At 44.5% G+C, this 19,430-nt stretch overlaps 2 protein-coding genes and 1 non-coding gene across 4 annotated transcripts in view; 2 read left to right on the top strand and 1 right to left on the bottom strand.

Moving 5' to 3' along the window:
• Positions 1 to 8,965, bottom strand: part of LOC142580068 (transcription factor E2F2-like) — a 65,330-nt gene extending 56,365 nt beyond the window's left edge. Inside the window, exons 1-3 of one of the 2 annotated variants that reach the window (XM_075690836.1) lie at positions 8,457 to 8,965; positions 6,795 to 6,900; positions 6,335 to 6,417 (exon numbers count right to left, since the gene is read on the bottom strand). In XM_075690836.1, coding sequence (XP_075546951.1) covers positions 6,335 to 6,417; positions 6,795 to 6,900; positions 8,457 to 8,675 — 408 coding nt within the window. In that variant the 5' untranslated portion in view covers positions 8,676 to 8,965. Of the gene's footprint in view, positions 1 to 6,334; positions 6,418 to 6,794; positions 6,901 to 7,416; positions 7,934 to 8,456 lie in introns of those variants that run through there. The other variant, XM_075690837.1, reaches the window with a different exon arrangement.
• Positions 8,966 to 9,518: 553 nt separating this feature from the next.
• The window catches only part of LOC142580067 (sialin-like), a 56,060-nt gene continuing 46,148 nt past the window's right edge, over positions 9,519 to 19,430 (top strand). The window contains exon 1 of the mRNA XM_075690835.1: positions 9,519 to 9,774. Within this exon, the coding sequence (XP_075546950.1) occupies positions 9,660 to 9,774 (115 nt within the window). The 5' untranslated portion in view covers positions 9,519 to 9,659. The remainder of the gene's footprint in view (positions 9,775 to 19,430) is intronic.
• LOC142580614 (U2 spliceosomal RNA) lies at positions 14,387 to 14,569 on the top strand. The gene has a single exon (XR_012827800.1). It is a non-coding gene; the product is annotated as a U2 spliceosomal RNA (small nuclear RNA).

Genomic DNA, 19,430 nt, shown 5'->3' with positions numbered 1-19,430 from the left:
ATGTTAAACATTGCATTTCATTAGCCACTGTGAAGCGTTGGAGCAAACGGTTGAAAAAGGACTTGAAAGTTGAAAAGATGACCCAAGACTGGGCCATAGCCATCGTGCAATCACCCCCAACAAAATTGCAAAGGTTGATGAGCTGATGAGACAAAAACGGAGGATAAGCATCGATGAACAGCAGATCGTGTGAACATCAGTTGCGGTTCCGTTCCCAACATAATTCATGAACATCTCGGTTATCGGCTCTTGTGAGCGCAATGGATGTCCAAGATTTTGAACCAGCGCCAGAAGAAGGTTCTGTGCTGCCTTGACTCACCTGATCCGGTATCACAATGAGGGTGACGACTTCTTTTCTGCAATTGTGATTGGGGACGAACCATGGTGCCACTACTACGAGCCTGAAACACGATGGCAAAGCTTAAAGTGGAAACATTCGAATTCACCACCGCCAAAGAAAGCGAAGGCCGTCAATTCCGCCGGAAAGGTGTTGTTGACTGTTTTTTTTCAATCGTCAGAGGCCATCACTGATAGAATTTGCTAAAGCCAGAGAGACTATCAATCGTTTTCGATATTGTGAAACGCCGGATCGGCTGCATGTCGCAATCAAGAAGAAACAACGTAAAAAATTGACGAATGGGGGTCATCTTGATCCACGACCTCGCTATGGTGTTGGGCTGCTGAGCACGAGGTCGCGGAATCGAATCCCGGCCACGGTGGCCGCATTTCAATGGGGGCGAAATGCGAAAACCCCCGTGCACTTAGATTTAGGTGCACGTTAAAGAACCCCAGGTGGTCAAAATTTCCAGAGTCCTCCCCTACGGCGTGCCTTATAATGAGAAAGTGGTTTTGGCACGTAAAACCCCGTAATTTAATTTTTAATTGTTCCACGACAAAGCCCGTCCCCACATCGCTGATGTGGTTAATACAAATCTGGCAAAGTTCAAGTGGGAAACGCTGCAACATCCGCCATACAGCCAAGACCTGTCGCCTCGCGACTTCCACATTTTGGGACTAATGAAAAAACAGCTCAAGGGAAATAGATTCGTGTCGGACGATGATAGTGAAAGAGTCAGTTGCAGATTTGTTGAAGCAGTAACCTATGAAGTTTTATGAGACGGGAATCACCAGACTCCTTAGTCAGTCAATGGGACAAATGTCTAAATGCTCATGGAGACTACTTTTAAATAAAGTACCCTGTTTGTCATATATTCGCATTAGCTCACTTTTATTTGACTCGCCCTCGTATATATTGCAGAACGACTTTATATAGGTGCTCTCTGGTGGGACAATAATTTCGGTGCAATTACTCACAATACACGACCAATGACAGCTGCTCCTGCATAATGCATTGGAATAAATGACAGCGTCATTGAGATTTCTAACTGGCCATCGCATATGTACAAAAATGTAAACAAGGTTATTCAATGACAAAGTTTCATTAACGTATTTGTCCTCAAGTTGTTCATTTCATGGCCTTCACATTTTTCATATCAGTGGCGTGCACTGCTTTGCTGGTTTCGAACTGATGAAGTTCTAAAGATCGTGTGATACTTTCTTTACTTATTAAATAGACAAAAACATGGGAGCATTGACATCAGTTATTTTGAGCACAATTTCTGGCACATACGAGCACATCTTTTCATGAAAAAATACATATATTACTTGTTTTTACAGTGCATAGCGTTCAAGAATTTGTTTGCAGCATCTTTGGCGATGGCAATGCAATTATTATTCATGTATTTAATCTCTCGACATATTGTTTAAGAGGAAGCTTTAGCTCGGGCCCAACTCTGACGTGGCCTATTCAAATGCACGTAAAATGCAGAAACACTTTTCTGAGATAACCCCTGGATCGTCTTTAATGAAATTTGTTGAATTAAAGAGAGAAAGTTAAATACTAGTATCTGTTGGAAGCGGAATTTTGATTTAGGGTCTGAATTTTGTTTAAAACATTTTGAAAAATTTGAAAGTGGGAAAAAAATATAAGCACGACGTTTAGAAACTAATAGCTCTTCATTAAAAAGATATCGCGGTTCTTCAAACGGCATCTATGATAAGAGTCAAAACGGACAAATTTGCTATGTCAGTTTGTGTATTACGTGAATTGGTTACGTGGTGCACAAGGGTTCTGCAAAAGCCGTATTTCGATAATACTAAATTGTTTGAGATTCATTTGTAACATATCAATTTTGTCCGCTGTAGATGTACTATTAGATGCGATTCACAGAATTGATATTATTTTTTATTGAGTTACAGAGTTTTAAACGTGATAGTTTCGTTTCCTGAAAATTTGCAATTTTTGCCAATTTTTAATAAACAATTGACAACATAAATGAAAAATTCGAAACCAGAAGTCAGTAGAATTTAAGTTTTCCTTTAACTGCAACAAATGTCATCAAATTTGGTGCCGTGGTTGCCGTGAAAAATGAATTCACCTTCTACATGTATTTAGATAGGAGCACCCGAGCTGAAGCTTCCTCTTAAGGAGGAGGCCAAGCTGCAATATGAGCCCCCCTGAACGAAATTTCTGGCTATGCTACTGTGCAGTACATAAGGCAGAAGATCCCATACAGAAATACTTGTTTATCTATCCATCTACTTACACTTCACTTGTGTGACCCCTTCATATGATGCGTGAAACTCAAGACTAGCCATATTCTTCCTTGTTGGTAACGAAATCTACTGTGTGTCCCAGCTAACGTTAGATAAGCTGATAAAAAAAAGAATTTTAAATGTGGTGCAAGATACAATTACAAGGCCTATGGTGTTCGGTCATCAGACCTATGACGACCGTACAACGTAGGTCTTTAGATTGCATCTTGTACCATGTTTTTTATTTTATTTCCTTTTTTTTTTCGTTGCACAGCTTGGCTAATGTTAGCTGGACACCCTATATGCATGTAACCAAAAAAGCCAATACTGTCCTTGGTTGTCAATCTCTGTGAGACTCGCTTACGTGCCAAACAAATACCTCCAATGCTTCAGTACCATATGGCACCCTTCACATACCTTTATGAATATGTTTTCCCAAAATAATGCAGCGTGATAATTCCTTTCCGATAATTCATATTATACAACTACAATGAGCTAAAATCATGTGCCAAAATACCTTTCAGCAGGTTTATTGTATTTCACCTTCTATTAACTCTCGTAATGTGGCCGTTTCAACCTGGGCTGCCGTGAGCATCCACCAACCATAATAAAGCCGTGTATCCTATTTCATTTCATCCCATAGCACATCCATGCTTTATTTTCTTGTCCAGACAAAAATATCATAATGGACCTGCCACGAATACGGTTCAGCACTCCAGCCTTGCCCTTTGTAAAGAATCTGTTGAAGGTGTCAGCTTCACACAACACAATTGACCCCCCTATCTGTGAACAATTCTTAATGACCAGACATACTGGACACCACCATGAGAAGCCACTAATACCTTACTTTGCACGAACAGTCACATTTAAGTTTTCTTTTTTTTCCTGCTTACAATACATGGCAGAATATCTTTTTATGACAGTTTCCCTTTCGACATGAAAAATTTCCTAGACATGATTGTGAAATAGAAGTGAGGCGTGCAGAGAGGACACAAGAGTAGAGAAGTGGACAACACGAACGCAGACTATCAACTGAAGGGAGCACTGAGGCGAAAAATGAAAGAAGACACAAAACTCATCTGCGCATGCTCAGGAATGGTAACACCACGTGTCAATCGGGTACACGTGCTGGTCTACGTGAGAGATAACTGTTAAGGCACTTAATCTCTTCCTTATTTAAAGTAATCGAAGGCTGACTCACGCACGCATAATTTGCATAATGAATCCTTACCAACTAGCTCAGCTTTCTGTCGTTCTATGATTGTGAAGCCCCGTCTACTGCATAAAATGTTTACAAAGAGTCAAAATGTGGCCCATGAGTGATGTTAAGAGATTCCTCGGATGCCAAAGCATAACAGAGAGAGTGATCAGAGATACAAATGAAATTCAATATTTATTCCAAGCTTCGCAATTTGATGGAAAACTTTTTCCCAAGCTCCTCAGCAAATTCTGGTGTTTCGGAATTATTTTACGTACTTCCAACAAAAGAGCAACAAGCAAGAGGGAACAAAGACAGTGTGGTGTTTACTGCACTTTGGCTTGGCTATGGCTCATTACCAACGTATTAAGAAGTTCATTAGAGCTGGATTGAGAAAACTTACAAACCGTACGTGGCCCTGCATTCTATGAGGGTTGCAATCTTATAACTATTCAGAAAGCCAACAGTTTCCTTGCACTGATGTTATTGATCAGAATCTCAGTTTCGTGAGAAAGAGCACCATTCTACCAATCACGGGAGGTCAAGCATTTTCGAACCATAGTAAGATTGCATGACAGGTGCTGCTGCCTCACTTCAGGTGGTGTTTTGCTTTCCCGGCTGCCTCTCGAGTCTCTTTAAAGTGGCACCACCCACTAGACAAAGTGATCAGCCGATTCGGCACCACAGGGCAGGTATATCGGGACAACTAGGGAACCGGAGAGGCCAAACCAGGACAAAAGACTGTGTCACAGGTCCATTCTGTCATCACATCCACTCTGTCATCTTCCATTTGATTTCAACTAGAATATTAGCTACGCCCATTTACTTTTGTATCCATATTGTTGTCTTCCTGCCATCAGGTTATGGTCATTAATGTTTCAGCCAATATCTTTCTTTTATTTGTTCCCTGCACAGTCCTTAGCTCCTGCTTGGGCTTCTTCGTCATCCTTGAATTTTCAGCATCATCGAATACTACAGGTTGAGTGTCATGATTGCATACTTCATTTTTCAATGAAACTACTGAGCTGCTGTTCATAGATTGGGAGGGCCTACCACATGTGCTCTAATCCCCTTTTATGAGTCATGTAATTGCCTTCTCATCTGATACAGGTCCCATGCCACTATTATGCCTGCAACAACACACTCTATCACCACTTCATTCAAGAGTCTTACAACCAATTTATTGCTGGGCAATTGAGTGTTGCGTTAAAAAAGGCTCTGCCAGGTCAGGTCTACAATCATTTGCTGTAAGTCACCTCCAGATTTCCTGAACAGGACCCCCCCCCCCCCCCCCTATGTCATCTGTTAATCTCAGGTTACTGAGATGTTCAACATAAGTCCTTACACTTAGTCCTTTCCAATCTAGTACCTTAAATACTTCCTGCAAGCACGGAGCGTATACAGCAGTGATAAAGTACAGCCCAGTAAGGTTACAGCATCAGGAATAAGAGAAAAGACATCTGTGCGTGAGCTTCCTTTACAATGTTTCTGGTGTATACAGCAGTGGTTTGTGGAAGCAAGGTATGCTACAGAAGACATCTTCCCCAGAAAGCTTACAAGTTATTCAATGCCTCAACAGTATTAGTGGTGTGGACAAGAGAGGCAGCCTGAAGGCATGACAAGGGGTTTGCACCACTAAATAAACTTGCACTTTGATGCAAAGAAAGAGCGGTCAACAAACATTGCGAGTACTAACCAAATGAAACATAGCAACAAAACACAGGACATATCTGCTGTTGTCTGCATGAAAACAATGTGCGCACAATAATATCATCTTGTCATTATGCAAATCGAGGAGCGGACAGCACTGCCTTTTGTTTACTGTAACATGATTCAGCCCTTCTCTACCAACCGACTCAATGTGTGATCTCATATTATCTTTTCCCCTCTTCCAATGTTTGCCCACTCTTTGACCTTTCCAAAATATGACTCTAGTTAGTCTCCGAACATTTCAATCTCAATTAATAAAATGTCTCGGCAATCACGATACACTATTACAAGAGCAAGACTCTTCTTCACTCTTTCCACTAAATGTGACATGTACTAGGACTCTGACCTCTCCCTTACCAGTACCATGTCATGTTTCATGGACAAGCTACTTATGCATGAGCAGCACATTTTCATGTCCTTACAATCACAAGATACACAAATGACTTTTCAGCTGTCATATTTCAAAACCAGGCATGCTTTGCCACATAGCACCTGTGCATGCATGGAAGCTTAACCCAAAGGGGAAGGAGACCAACTTGGAGGATAAGACAGCTGTGTCAAAAACCAAGCATGATCAAAAAAAGAAAAATTATAAAGATTAATTTGAATGAAGCTCCCCGGAACAATGCTTATGGTCCAGTCACAAAATAGTCCTACAGCATGGCCTAAAGGGGGTAGGTTGAACATAGCCAAACAGTCACAAGCAACACTAATGTCAAAAGCTGCAACCAAATACGCAGCACTAACAGTGCACCCAGACCACAACAGTGTCTTGTGCCTAGCTGCTGTAAAAGACTGAAAGCAAAGAGAACATCACAACAGACACCTTACCCCATCTGTTGCACCCTTCAGAAGCTGGATGAACTTTTTTGTGAGGAGACCAAGGGACGTGTCATACCGGTTGCGTTCCCCACCTACATAGGAAATGAATAAAAATAAATTGCATTGTAAGGCTTTTGATAACCTTGACTGCTAGTGTTGAGTACTTTGAGAGTGCTGAAGAAACTAGAAAGCTGCAAGCGGTGTCTATCTCATAATGGAAAATATTCCTACAAGCTAGTTAGGTACGTTGGTTAAACTTTGGAAGAAAGTTTAATGATGGAAATTCGCAGAACCAATGGGTGCTGCCTTTTTGTTCGAACGTGATAAGTGCCACTGCTGCTCTACATGTCTCAACACCAAAGTCTTTTAATACTATTGGCTGATAATGCTTGCAATGCAGCAGTCGCATGGTTTTGCTTTTGACATATCATGCTCGTACAAGTGACACAAACTAGCAGGATGAACGTACCTTTGCGAAGTTGGCTTCCTGCTGAGCTGGCCAGACGCCCCTTCTTTGCCGCTGGTGCCTTAAAGGCAAACGGCTCGGGGGACTCCATGTCTAGCCGGCGCTTGACCTGAAAGCACGACAGGGAGAACCAACACTAAGACAGGGAATGTGCACTATGAGTGCATACTGCTAATTGGGGCTTGCTATGCTCTACCTAATGATTGCATAGGCTCGTGGCAATCGGCCCTAGAAACAGCTTCTTAATGTACCTCATTTCGAAACACCGGTTAAACAAGCCGGGGATTACCGGCTCCTGTCAAAAGTCGTGCGCAAATATCACACGCGGTGACGGTAGTAACGCTTTGATTCCTGCTGAACCAGAGATCCAAAACGACGCACCAGCAAACAACACGTACTACCGTCATGACAAATTTCTGCTATGAAAGCCGCTGCGAACAGCCACGTTCTAGAGCCGATCACGAATCGAGCCGGCTTAGCGGCCACGCGGGTACACATGTGCGCGCCATCGAAGTCCCGAAAAAAACATCGGAGGGCGTGGGAAAAAAACACGAGCAGCCGTCGGCGCCCGACCGTGTCGACGCTGGCCGGCCTAAAACGAACAAACAAACAAAAAAAACACCACCTCAAACGCCTTAAGGAGGGAGGTCGCCGGTGAAATCAGTTTATAATCAGCCCAAGCTGCCGAAAATCGCTAACCACAGCAGCTGATGAAGCCACGCAACCGCCAGCCGCGAGGATCTGCGCAGTGTGCTCCCGCGAGTCCCCCCCGCCACGCATACACGTTGTACGCCTCGTCCATTTTACAGTAAAGCGTGTCGTTTCGCGGGACCAGCTACACCAGGCCCCGCAGTAACATGGGCCGTGGCCTAAGATTTTGCGGGCAGGATTCTGTCCACCGATCGCCGCACACGGGCCCGAACGCACGAAAACGGATAGCCGCAGTGACCGGACGCACACCTGCCCCTTTAGGGGTGACAAGCGCACGCACGGTACCACTGCTGTGACACGACAACGGTTTCGATCGCGAGCTCGGGGCGTGTGTTCCCGCCGCAGCGGCGGTAATTAGGCAAGCTGGCCAGGGCAGGCAACACCAGTGGCGCAGGTGACCAGCTCGAAACCGCGGGAGGCGAAGTGCCCGCTGGGGGAGATGGCGAGGGAGGACACGTTAACAGCGGACACGGCGTGTGCTGCTCGCATTGTTCTTCCGGGGCACGCATTGCTCTTGCGCTTCGGGACGGAATCAAGAAAAGCAGAAATATGCGAATGATGAAATAAAGAATCTTCTGTTAGGTGTTCGAAGTACACGGCCGACTTCAACGGTCACTCGGTGGTTCGTGGTAGCCACAGCCCCGAAGTCGCAAGTCGAGGCAGGGCGATCGGAAATAAAAAGGACGATTTTTCTTCCGACCTGCGCAGTTCGTCCGGATTTCCACGGAATTCGAGACGCATCGTCTGGCAAATGGTTGCCGTGCAGCGGGGTCCGAACCCCCCTAGGAGGTAGTCGGCGCCTAAGTTCCCTGGGCCCAATCGCGGAAGTCGTTTGTAAACAAAGGAAGCCAAAGGGCACAGCGTCCGCAAAATGCCTTTCCGCGACCGCATCCGGTCAACCTTCAAACGGTCCTAGGTCAAGCCCGAGGTCCGTGGAGATTCCCGATGACCCACCTGGTTCCTCTCGGCGGGCGGCTTGGCCGGATTGCGGGCCAGGTAGAAGTGGTCGGGAGTCTGTCCGTACTCGTCCATCACAATGGCAGCCGCCGGCAGCTGGCCCGGCTTGACGATTGAGCGGCGCGATCCTCCTGGTTCCTTGGCCGTGGGTGTCTTGAAGCTTCCGCTGGTCATCTCCGGGTGAACGAAGTCCACCTGACGCGTGGAGATCATCATCCCTCGACGCGATGTGGCCCGCACCGCCAGCAGCCGGCGCCCAGCACAAAGTAGGCTTCCGCTACGCGGACATAGTGGACCTCGAAAAATCCCCCTCCAAACAATTACTCGTCCCTGCGATCAAAACTGTGCCATGATTGTAGAACTAGATGGATCAGGGAGTCGAACCAATGTGATCCGGAACTAAAACAACCGATTAAAGGGACCGGATGACTTCGATTTAAATGTCCACCGCGGAGGGTATAACGCTCGGCCGTTTCGCGCAAAAAAAGCGCCGCGTACAAAGACGCGCGCTCTCGTCGTATTTCGCGCGAAAATATTCCCGCCAGAGGGTTGAGGCAGGTTGCGATGCACGGTTCACCGCATCTTGCTCCCAAAACGGTCCGAAATTGCATATTTTCGCACAACTACCGTGTCATTTTGAAAAGCGTTGCTTCATTTGTGTTACTTGCTACTAGAATCAAACTTAGATGTGATCAATTTCGATTATTTCATGAAATAATTCAGACGATGATAGGAACCGCGGAGCAAACCGCTGCCGTTGTCGCTTCTAAAAACTCCTTCATGCGTCTAAATGGCGCTTGCTTGTAAAATTTTACGTTCTTTCTGACTGCATGAGCTGCGACAAGCCGTTATTGTTAAAATGGTAATGGATTTATTACTCTTATAACACAAACAGTTTTCTTTCAGTCTCGACGACTCTGACAAGAGTCGTCTGCTTCGCCCCGGCCCCGCCCACCAATCGCGTTTCGCCGCACGCTATTGGGCCGCCTGCGGCCAATGACAAGGCCATACATATAAATATGGCGGCGCTTGGTACGCACGCATGCGAGAGCGTGGTTGATCCGGAGTTCAGAGAGCTGGCAGAGCTAGGCCAAGGCTGGCGAAGTCAGCCGGGTTGTCACGTGATGGTACATTTGTGACAGCTGCGTGTGTGACAGCACTAGCTTTCGGGTGTCGCGGGACGGGCTATGCGGCCGTGCGATGACCGCTACCTTGGCCTGCGATGTGTCGGAGAAGAAGAAAGCCGACAAGCGTGCCCACTACGCCCCCTTGGCCGGCGGCCAGAACCCAGCGGGACGAAAGAGGAGCCCATGCCGTAAGCACGCGCGGCACTTTTCAGTCCGCGCCTCGGTTGGTCGCGCGCGCGCTGTCCCCTTGCGACAATGAAATCGCGCTGTGCGGTCGTTCCGTGCAGGTTATCACGGGCAATGACCGAGGAGTGAACTGCGAGCGAGCGCCTTGTCAAACGCGGCTGCTGCTGCTGTAGCGATGCTCGCTACATGCACATGCCACGTTCCGTAAATGTCGTGACCGTGTACCGCTTCACTCGGAAGTAGAACACACAATCGGCTGTACGCGCATACAATGCGCTGAGTGCTGTTGATGCATACGTGGTTGCCGCGGGTACTGTGCATTGCGCGTTGCTGACGGACCGAAACTACTTTGCGCAGCCACCATATGCTCGGGGAATCCCGGCGCTCGGTACGCGTGTGCGCTTTTAAAAAAAACATGGGTGCCCAGCTGCGCGTTTCCGGCATTATCGCCTCAGCTGCAAGCAACCTGTTCGTCTGCGAGCTTCTGTATCTCGTTGTGCTACACGTCAGAAATTGAACTTTAGTGGCTCGGCATGATATGCCATTTTTTTCGCTGCCACAAGCATATTTCCTCACTCGTGTTTTGTGCAGCCTACACAGCTGAGCTTACGACTGCAAGTGATCAGTTACTTGAATGTATATTCTAGTAACTATGTTAACATGGTGCGTCAAAGTACGGTTTGTAATAAATCGTTCGCATTCATTTCTTCTCCTCCTAACTGGCACTTAAATAACTAAAATAACTGACACTTAAATGCCAATTTCACCTGCTACAAAGTGTAGTGATGCAACCGTTCGGGCTATGACCATACGTCAATCTTGCTGCATGCCGTATAGTCGTATAACTTCGTGCGTTCAAGACCTTGTGCTCACGTCCCATCTGATGGTACTCAGGACAGCGTGCTCGGTCCTTTGCATTTTTTAATGCTCATTAATGCTTGGTCAGCTTTTGTTTTGTCTAAAATCATGCTTTTTGCTGACTACAGCATTGCGATATCTATACTATATAGATACTAGAGCAGCTTGTCCCAGTCCATGTTGTCACAAATAATTTATAATTTAACAAGCGAGCACCATTTAGACACAGAGTTTTTAGAAGTGAGAATGGCGGTGGTCTTCTCCACTGTGCCTATCGTTGTGTGAATTATTTGATGAAGTAACTTCAGTTTATCACATCTAAGTTTGATTCTGGTAGCACAAATGAAGGAATGCTTTTCAAAATGCCACGAAAACTGTGCAAGAATATGCCATTTCGGACCCTTTTGGGAGCAAGATGTGGCAAACCGTTCATCGCAACCTGCCTCAAGCCTCTGGTGGGAATATTTTCATGCGAACGGCACTGTCTCATTGAGCGCCGCAAAGGTTCAACTCATGGAGTCTGAGAGTGTTCTGTGCTTCTGTCCAAAGTCCTTGCCAGGGTGTTACCCTGTCGATGTCTCACGATTCCATTTCCAAAGCGTCCCGATGTCACAATTGGTCAAGATGCCACCATTCCGTTCCTTGAGCTGTTTCCACTGTGACCACGCACTTTCCTTGTTTATCATGCACAGTACCAGGTATCTTTCTTTTTTTTTCTTTTTTTTTTTTTCATGGCTGGAACGTTTGAGTCAACATGCGCTGTCCAACTTGCCATCGCTCCTGTCATTCGGTACATGGCTGTTTACTGCCTCTGCGGCCAGCGTGTTGCAGTCGAGCTGTGTCCTTATTTGATATCCCAACAAAAGTTCTGCCGGGGATTTGACCTCCTTCACTAGCGTGTGACGATAATGGAACAAAAATGTTGAGTCCGTGTTTTAGCTGGATTCATATGTTTTTCTTCAATGCTTTTTTCAGGGTTCTTATGGCCCTCTCCACTAAACCATTTGATTGCAGGTGATAGGGCATGCTAGTCATGCATTGTATTTGCTTCTGAGCCAGGAAATTACTGAAGTGGAAACCTGTGAACTGAGGTCCATTATCCATCACAAGTGTGCGAGGTAGGCCTAACCTCGCAAACATAGCCCTGAGGGCCTTTGCTGTCGGCAATTTCATTGGAAGTGCTTCTATCCACTTTGTTTCTGAAGCCACGACCGCCAATATGATTTGTCCTTTGATGGGACCTGCATAATCAGAGTGTAACCGGCTCCATTTTTCTCCAGTTGTGGGCCATGGAACAGGAGTTTGTGCTGGAGGCATCGCCGCAGCTTGTACCCAAGCAGGACATGCACATACCGATCACTCAATTTCACCATCCACACCTGGAAACCAGAACAGGGATCTTGCTATGTTCTTTACGGCCATCGTGCGTGGGTGTGTCTCATGGAGTAAGCCCAAGGTGCAGCAGGTTAGAGCTGCAGGAAGCACAATGCGATGTCCCCAGTAAACCAAATCTTGACAGTATGTAAGGTCAGCCTTCTTGCGGAAGTATGGCCAGAACCGAATTTGCTCTTCAGACAAAAATTTCAGTCGGCCTCTTTTAATCCAATATTTCACTGGCTGCAGCATCGGGCCCGTTTCTGTGAAATATCTTCTCTGACAGTAATGGCCTTTCTTACCAAACACTCGTAGTAAAGAACATACTCTGGCGGATCCTCTGTGCTATTATCTTGCAGCTTGTTTGGTAATGGCAAGTGACTTAAGGCATCAGCATTCGAGTTTTCCGTACCCCTGTGAAACTGCGACGTGTACTGATAGTTGTCTAAGAGAAGCGCCCACTGCTGCCACGGGAGGAATGGCTTTTCCTGGGTTGAACAAACCTGTTGGGGGTTCATGGTCCATGATCAAAACAAACTTATGGCCATATAAGTAGTTCTTAAATTATGTCACACTAAATACAAGCGCCAACACTTCCTTTTCTAGCTGGGAATAGTTGCCTTCTGCTTTGGACAGCATCCTGGAGTGCAATCCAATAGGATAATCTGTGCCATTGATGTGGTGTGAAAGTACAGCTCCCACTCCTACGGGTGAGGCATCACATTTCAACTTCAAAGGCTTGTTAGGGCCAAAGTGTGTCAGAAATTTTGATGCCTGTGCAGCTTGCTTCACCTTCTGGACCGCGTCTGCCTGCTTTTGTTGCCATTTCCATGTAACTAGCTCCCTTTGTTAGGAGACTGTACAGTGGAGCCAGTACTGGTGGACGAGTTCTGTAAAAATTTGGCTTGATAGTTGATTAAACCCAAGAAGGACCTCAGCTTGCTCACCGACTTGGGGGGCGATGTTCGGATGTAGTTAACTAATTGTGCTCAATTTGGTTAATGCCACTTAATTTTTATAAAGACAGTCATATCCTTCTCTGATTGGTCATCCTTGATTCCAACTTCATATTCTTTTGAGAACAGGCTCATTGAACATATCTCCACTTACAAATGCCTTGGCATTCATTTTAAGCCTGACATGATATGTAACTATGACAATTTGCTAACTGCTAACACATATATGTGGACTCTCTACTACATTGCACCTATTTATTCCAAGATTGATTATGCTTTTGTCACTTGGGATTGTGACCAGTCATACGTAATGACATTGAATCCTTTTAGAATGATACTGTCCAATCATGCCACTCTATCATAACGTAATTAAAGCAATGCGCTAGGTGCTGTGAAATCCTTCTTCTTTCACTCTTCCATAAATTGTACAATTACGCATCTCTGTACAGTGACTTTATTTCAAACTACCCTCAACTGTCTTCTCTCATCACTGTCACTCGTGCAAAGTCGGTTGTCTCACATCATTTTTCGCTTGGTCATCCATACCTTGAACCGCACTTGACTAGAATAATCTGCTAAGTCAAACTTGACTAAATTTCAAGACCCATTGCACTGGACATCTCATCTCAATTGATCCTCTGTGTTCACTCAATATTTTGTTGATTCTTGTATTTGTGTTTATTTATACTGTTGTCTTGCTGTTATTAATACATACTATATTCTATAATATGTCTGGATATATTACCCTGTATCTTTGTTTTTCTGTAGTTCCTACGTTCTGTGATTTTCTTGCTTTATTCTTTTGTTATTAGTATTAAACGCAAAACAATGTATGCCTTATAATATTGTACTTGTGAACCATTTTTTCAGTGTATGTCCCTCTGTGTAAGATATTCCCATAATGGCCTTTAGTGGTGTTCAGAATAAATATTCTAACTGAGATTAAAGAAGAAAAATTGAATTTTTGAAGTTCATGCAATGCCGAGGTAATGGCAATGGAGATCCAGCCAATAGCAGCAGAGGATTAATGGTGTGATGAGATTAAGAATTTGCAGGCATATTTTGTGGAGCTGGCCAACACAAGACATAATTGGGGACTGCTGGGCGAGGCTGTCGACCTGCAATGGACATAAAACAGGCAGGTGATGATGACAAAAAAAAAAAATCATGAGCCATTCTACAGTGTAAAAGTGGATGACCAGTGAAGCTGTTTAGCATACAACACAGAACTTGGAATATAGGTACAGACTCGTCTACAGTGATCTTTATATAGATTCGCATGGACGGCGGAACTGCCGCCCCGAGAAGCCGGAGGAAACTAGACACGCGGGATGTTTCGACGGAACCGCCACCAAGGGAGAGCGGAAGGGAAAGAAAGGAGGCACACAAGTGCTTGGAACGCCGACAAAGAGAGGGTGGTGTGAACATAGTTATGGCCAACACAGGTCAAAGTGTATCTGGTCTTTTCAGCTTAATATCTGATACGCTTTGTGTTTAGACCCAAGATATGAAACTTATTTTTGCAAGTTGGCGGAGTGCTTCAAGCCTGCTTCACCTCTGCCGTGGGTCGGCGAGGCATTGCACTATCTTTGGGATCAGCCCACAGTTTTTGGTCTACAGACTTTGATGCACTGGAAACTTGCCATATACAGCTTCGCCATAAAAGCATCCCTCCACTTGCAATTTTCCTCGTATCAATGCTTCCATTCTTCATGATTTCATGTGCACGTGTATGTGTGCTCCATTCCAACTTGTCCCTTTGGCCCATTCTTAGTCTGGCTTCTACTTCCTGTTCCTTATTGTTGCCCTACACTCTTCAGTGGCTTCTGGAGTCAGGATCCATGGTAATAGCCAAAATTATCCATCATGAAGTATGAGATTGCCTTAAGTATTTTAGGGGATGCTAAAGAAACACAAGATCAGTTTAGACTTAGTAGTGTTTCAAAACTCTTTTTCCATTTATTTTGCAGTAAGAAGTTGATTACAAGAATGGGAAACAAAGACCAAATTCTTCCCTCCCCCCTTTTCTTTTCTTCCCTCAGAGCCATGAATCGGTGCTTAAGTGCAGCGTCACAGATTTCAAAGTATTTTCTCATATTTGGTTGTGGCACAGGAATACTTCTCAAAACTTGCCACCTTCAGTCTTTCGCTCTTTTAGAATACAATAAAGTCAATCTTTACTGATGAAAAATTAACTAGGCCCAAGCAGACACTGTGAAAATTCATATCACAGGAAGCTGGTTTGAGAATTTCAAGGCAATGGCACCACCCGTCTCTTATTATCTGCGTTTTTCTTTTTTCTGGATAATTTTGGTCTCCTCTCGGAATAAGGTTGACATTTAAAGTGAATAGTTCGGGCCTTCACCGCTGATACAAAGGTGCAAATGCAAAGGGCACAGGCTCTCGTGCGGCCAACTTGTGAGGTGCATTCTTTGCCGGACGCCACCTGTTCTTTGAGACACACATGCTGTCACGCTAGAGCTCTGTGGCATCTGGACGTTTGCATGCGCTGGTGGAGCGTGTGGGAAGCACAGCTCTCGTGCCGCCCTCTCCCCCTTTGGTGGCTGCGACTAAGAAGGATGGCTGTCGCCTTCCACGCCAATGCTCGCACTGCTGGAGACAACGCACATATGGCAAATAGGCTTATATGTAATAGCCACCAATACAACTGCTACAGGTGTGCTGATGAAATGCTCTGTTCTCAACACAGTCACGCAATGAAACAACAAACACCACCTAAACCGTCACTGCAACAAATATGCACCTTCAAGCTCGTCATTCTTTTAAATCAAGTGACTAGCTTTTCAGAAACATTCAGCTTTACGCTTATGTTGACAATCATTGTCGATCATTTCCGCGTAGTTTTATTTAAGTAACCTACTAATACAACTTAGCTTTCTCTTCAGTGTCCCTTTAACTGAGAAGGTAATGTCCATTTATTTCTCTTTTTTTTTCTGTGCTTTTAAAGGCCAAAGTGTGGAGCGCGTATACATTGAGAGCCCGTGGGCATTCCCCACAAAAAATACTAAAGAAAACTTTTTAATGCTAGATCATCTTATGGCTAGGCCTCCTCCAAGCTTCCTGTTAATGTATGCAGAACTTGCGTTGTTGATAGAACATGGCATATGCTCATTATTATTGTTCCACTGCTTTATGCATACTAAGGAATTCATTCTTTCACTTAGGTTTGCCTTAGTTTGAAACATTTGCTAGGTACTTGGGTTCAGCTGATACATAGCAGAGGTAATTGGAGATATTTGGCAGAGGTATTTTGCACAGCAGGAAGATGAAACTTCATTGATAATATTGACATGATCCATACAAATGATAAGAAAATATCCCTTACCAGCACATTAGGAACATTTCAACATATGATAGAGATCTTATTGGCTGAGCAGAAAGTGTTTGCCCTGATGCAGCTACCACAATGAAAAACTGCAGTGAACCCCCGCCTTTTTTGCAATTGCAATATGGGGACACTAATTCTAACATGCAGAGATAATTTTTACTTAGCTCATAATGTAAGATCCCAGCATTAAAGTTACCAACACTAGAAGCACAAGGGGCGATGTCAAAGACAGTTACCCAAGAAAGTAGAACACAAAATGTTGATGTCAGTAGTCCTGTTACTTTTAGACTTTTTTTTTTTCTTTTTTTGCTACTGTATGTCTCTCACGTCTTATCTTTGCTTCCTTGTGCACTTTTAAGCCTCTGCTGATAGAGGCACTCCAGGAGCCACTGGGGTTGTCCCTACAGGGTGTGCGCAAGGATCACTTTCATTGCACTGTTGCACTCGAAGCCCATTTCTTTTCAAAGATCATGTGGACTCATAAATTCTCTGCCGGGGCATCGTGTGAGTTAAGTTCCACTTTTTCCTCCAAATTTTATGACATTTTGTCCATAGTGCAGCAGTACTACGTGATAACCACAATTGAAAAATGGTACTTTTGCACATACTTCTGTTTTCCTCCGTCCCTTTTTCTGAGTAGTTTTGATGCTGCTTTGACACTCTGCAGCCCTTTTTGTTCATGAACATCATTGTAAAATGTTATTGTATGGATTGTGAAAATTGATGTTAATGGCAATGGGGCAGACTCTATTCCATCAAGTTGAGTTCCTCTTGCATGGCTTGATCAATTGTCACTGCCTTTATGCTGAACGATCTGGTCACTCAGTGTAGGAAGTTCTGTGGTGCTGTTTTCTTATTGCCTGCAATTGCACCTGAATGCAGCCCTCTACAGTGAAGCTGTGATGCTCAATTCCACTTTTGGTTGCCAGTCATGCAGTTTTAGATAGGCACAGCTGGTTTTTTAATGTGCATCCTGTCGTCAGCGCAACGTCCAGAGCCACATAAATTTACTAGTTTTCCAGCCCCCTCTGGACAGTCAAAGATGTGCAACATTAGAAACTCCATTGGCTTGGGCAGACCATAAAGCAGAGTAGTATTGGCCAATCCCATGGCCTCCAACATTTGCAACAACACACACCAGGGTGCCTCAGTGCATCTGCCATTGGCTTCTCCCAGGCCTGAAGCTTAGAAACACAATGTACCTCGAATCAAACTGAAGTTCCTAAAAACAGAGCCAGGGCCATTGCAGTCAATGATATTTATTGATTTGCATAACAGTACATGGAAACAAGCCGGGATTAAAAACCACGAATGGGGCCTGAAAGTGCTCCAAGGCACGAAGACTCCCTAGTATATGCTGCATTGTCAAGGTGTACATCTGTGGGTGGTTTGTTCCTGACTCACCCATTTGTTATACTGAAAAACTACGAAGTTCACCGTGTTGCTGACAAATCAAACTATATGTCACTTGGTAGTAGAATTTGGACATTTGCTGAAGCACAAATTGAAAACGGCTACTGATCAGTGTCATCCTCTTTTTTCTTCTTTTTTTTTTTTTTTCATTGAAGACCTTTCTTGAGCATTGCTTATATAAGCATTTGGCCAGTTGTTTGACAGGCTGGCAGGTTGCGCGAAAGGGTGCATAGCGTTCAAGAACACAGTCATTGACTCGAAGCTGCGGAATCCCTGTGATCGTAACTCGCTGCAGTAGCTGTGGCATTCTGTCGCTGGGCACTAGGTTGCGAGTTCAATTCCTGGCCATGCATTACGACGGGGGTGAAATGCAAGAACGCTTGCATACTTAGATTTGGGTGCACGTTAAAGAACCCCTTGGTGGTCAGAATTAATCCGAAGCCCTCCACTGCAGCATATCTCGTAACCCACTGGACGGTTTAGGGACGTTCAACCCTACAAATCAATCAATTCGTGTGGTTGTTTCGCTGAGTGGTGAGTTTTTTATCGATACCTCCTTTTCCTCTTTCCTTCAACATTTTTGTTTGTGTGTGTTCGTGTGTGGCAAATGCATCAACCCTAGCTGCATTGCTGATCAACAGATTAGGGGTTCAATTCACAGCCACATATAGATGTAGGCACTATGCTGGCACTTCATTGTACATGAAAAGGGCCCTCCATACTTCAAAGCTTGCACACAAAGGGCCACTGCTTCAGTAATTTTTTAGTTATGAAAGTCCCCATGAAAAAGTCCCCATGAAGCCATCTTCCCCTTTTTTCTTGATACACTACGAGATGCAATGCATTGCTGCAGGTGACAACGTTTTGCCAGCTGTCGCTTAATTGTTCCAAACTCTTCTTTTTCCCCCTCCTTGTAGAACACTCATGTTTGAATACAGGGCCACTGTAATGTAGCCGATAGCTGTATTCTATTGCTTTTTATCATCTACCGCTGACGACCAGCTGATCCTGGTGATAGCATAAATGGAGTGCCATTCAAACCACCAACGAAGCACAAAATACATAAGAGTTGGAGCAGAATCATTATCTTATCTTGGCCTAGGTGCTCTTGCATCAAAATGCCTCCTTGAAAATAATGACTTGCCTTTTTTTTTTACCATTTCTTTCATAGCATTTACTTTTAATGGCAGTGGGTCCTCGCATTCTATTTCTCAGTCAGCCTGTCATCACAAACTACCAGTTAGCAGTTAGCGTAGCAACATACATTTAGTTAATATGGACAGCTGGGCTGGTTGTTGCATTTTTCAAAGTGTAAGACAAACATTAGCACAATAAAGGACAGCAGACTAGAAGAAATGGGCAGGACAGAGCGTGAAGTTCAATGAACTTCGTAGTTAAAACTTCAAGGTGATGTTAGTGCTCTGTCCCCTTTCTTCTTGTCTGTTGCGTTTGGTTGCACTGAAGTTTGTTTTTAGCCTTGTAACATCTAAAACAAAGAACAGCTACAGAAAGCAGAAATTTGAATACTAGTCTACAAAGATACTTCAGTGTAGTTAACTTGTAATCCTAGTACATCCATGCACAAATTAAAAAAAACATTAGATGGGGTGTGTTTTTAGTTTCAGTGCTTAGTGATACTCACCTTGCTAATAATCTCGTGAATGCCTTACTTTGTTTTTGAGGTTTTGGTTGATACTTTCTTTATTTT

The sequence above is a fragment of the Dermacentor variabilis genome, chromosome 4 (assembly GCF_050947875.1).
Source record: "Dermacentor variabilis isolate Ectoservices chromosome 4, ASM5094787v1, whole genome shotgun sequence".
NCBI classification, from domain to species: domain Eukaryota; kingdom Metazoa; phylum Arthropoda; class Arachnida; order Ixodida; family Ixodidae; genus Dermacentor; species Dermacentor variabilis.
The sequence above is the reverse complement of the archived record's forward strand: the minus strand, read 5'-3'. Positions and strand labels throughout refer to the sequence as shown.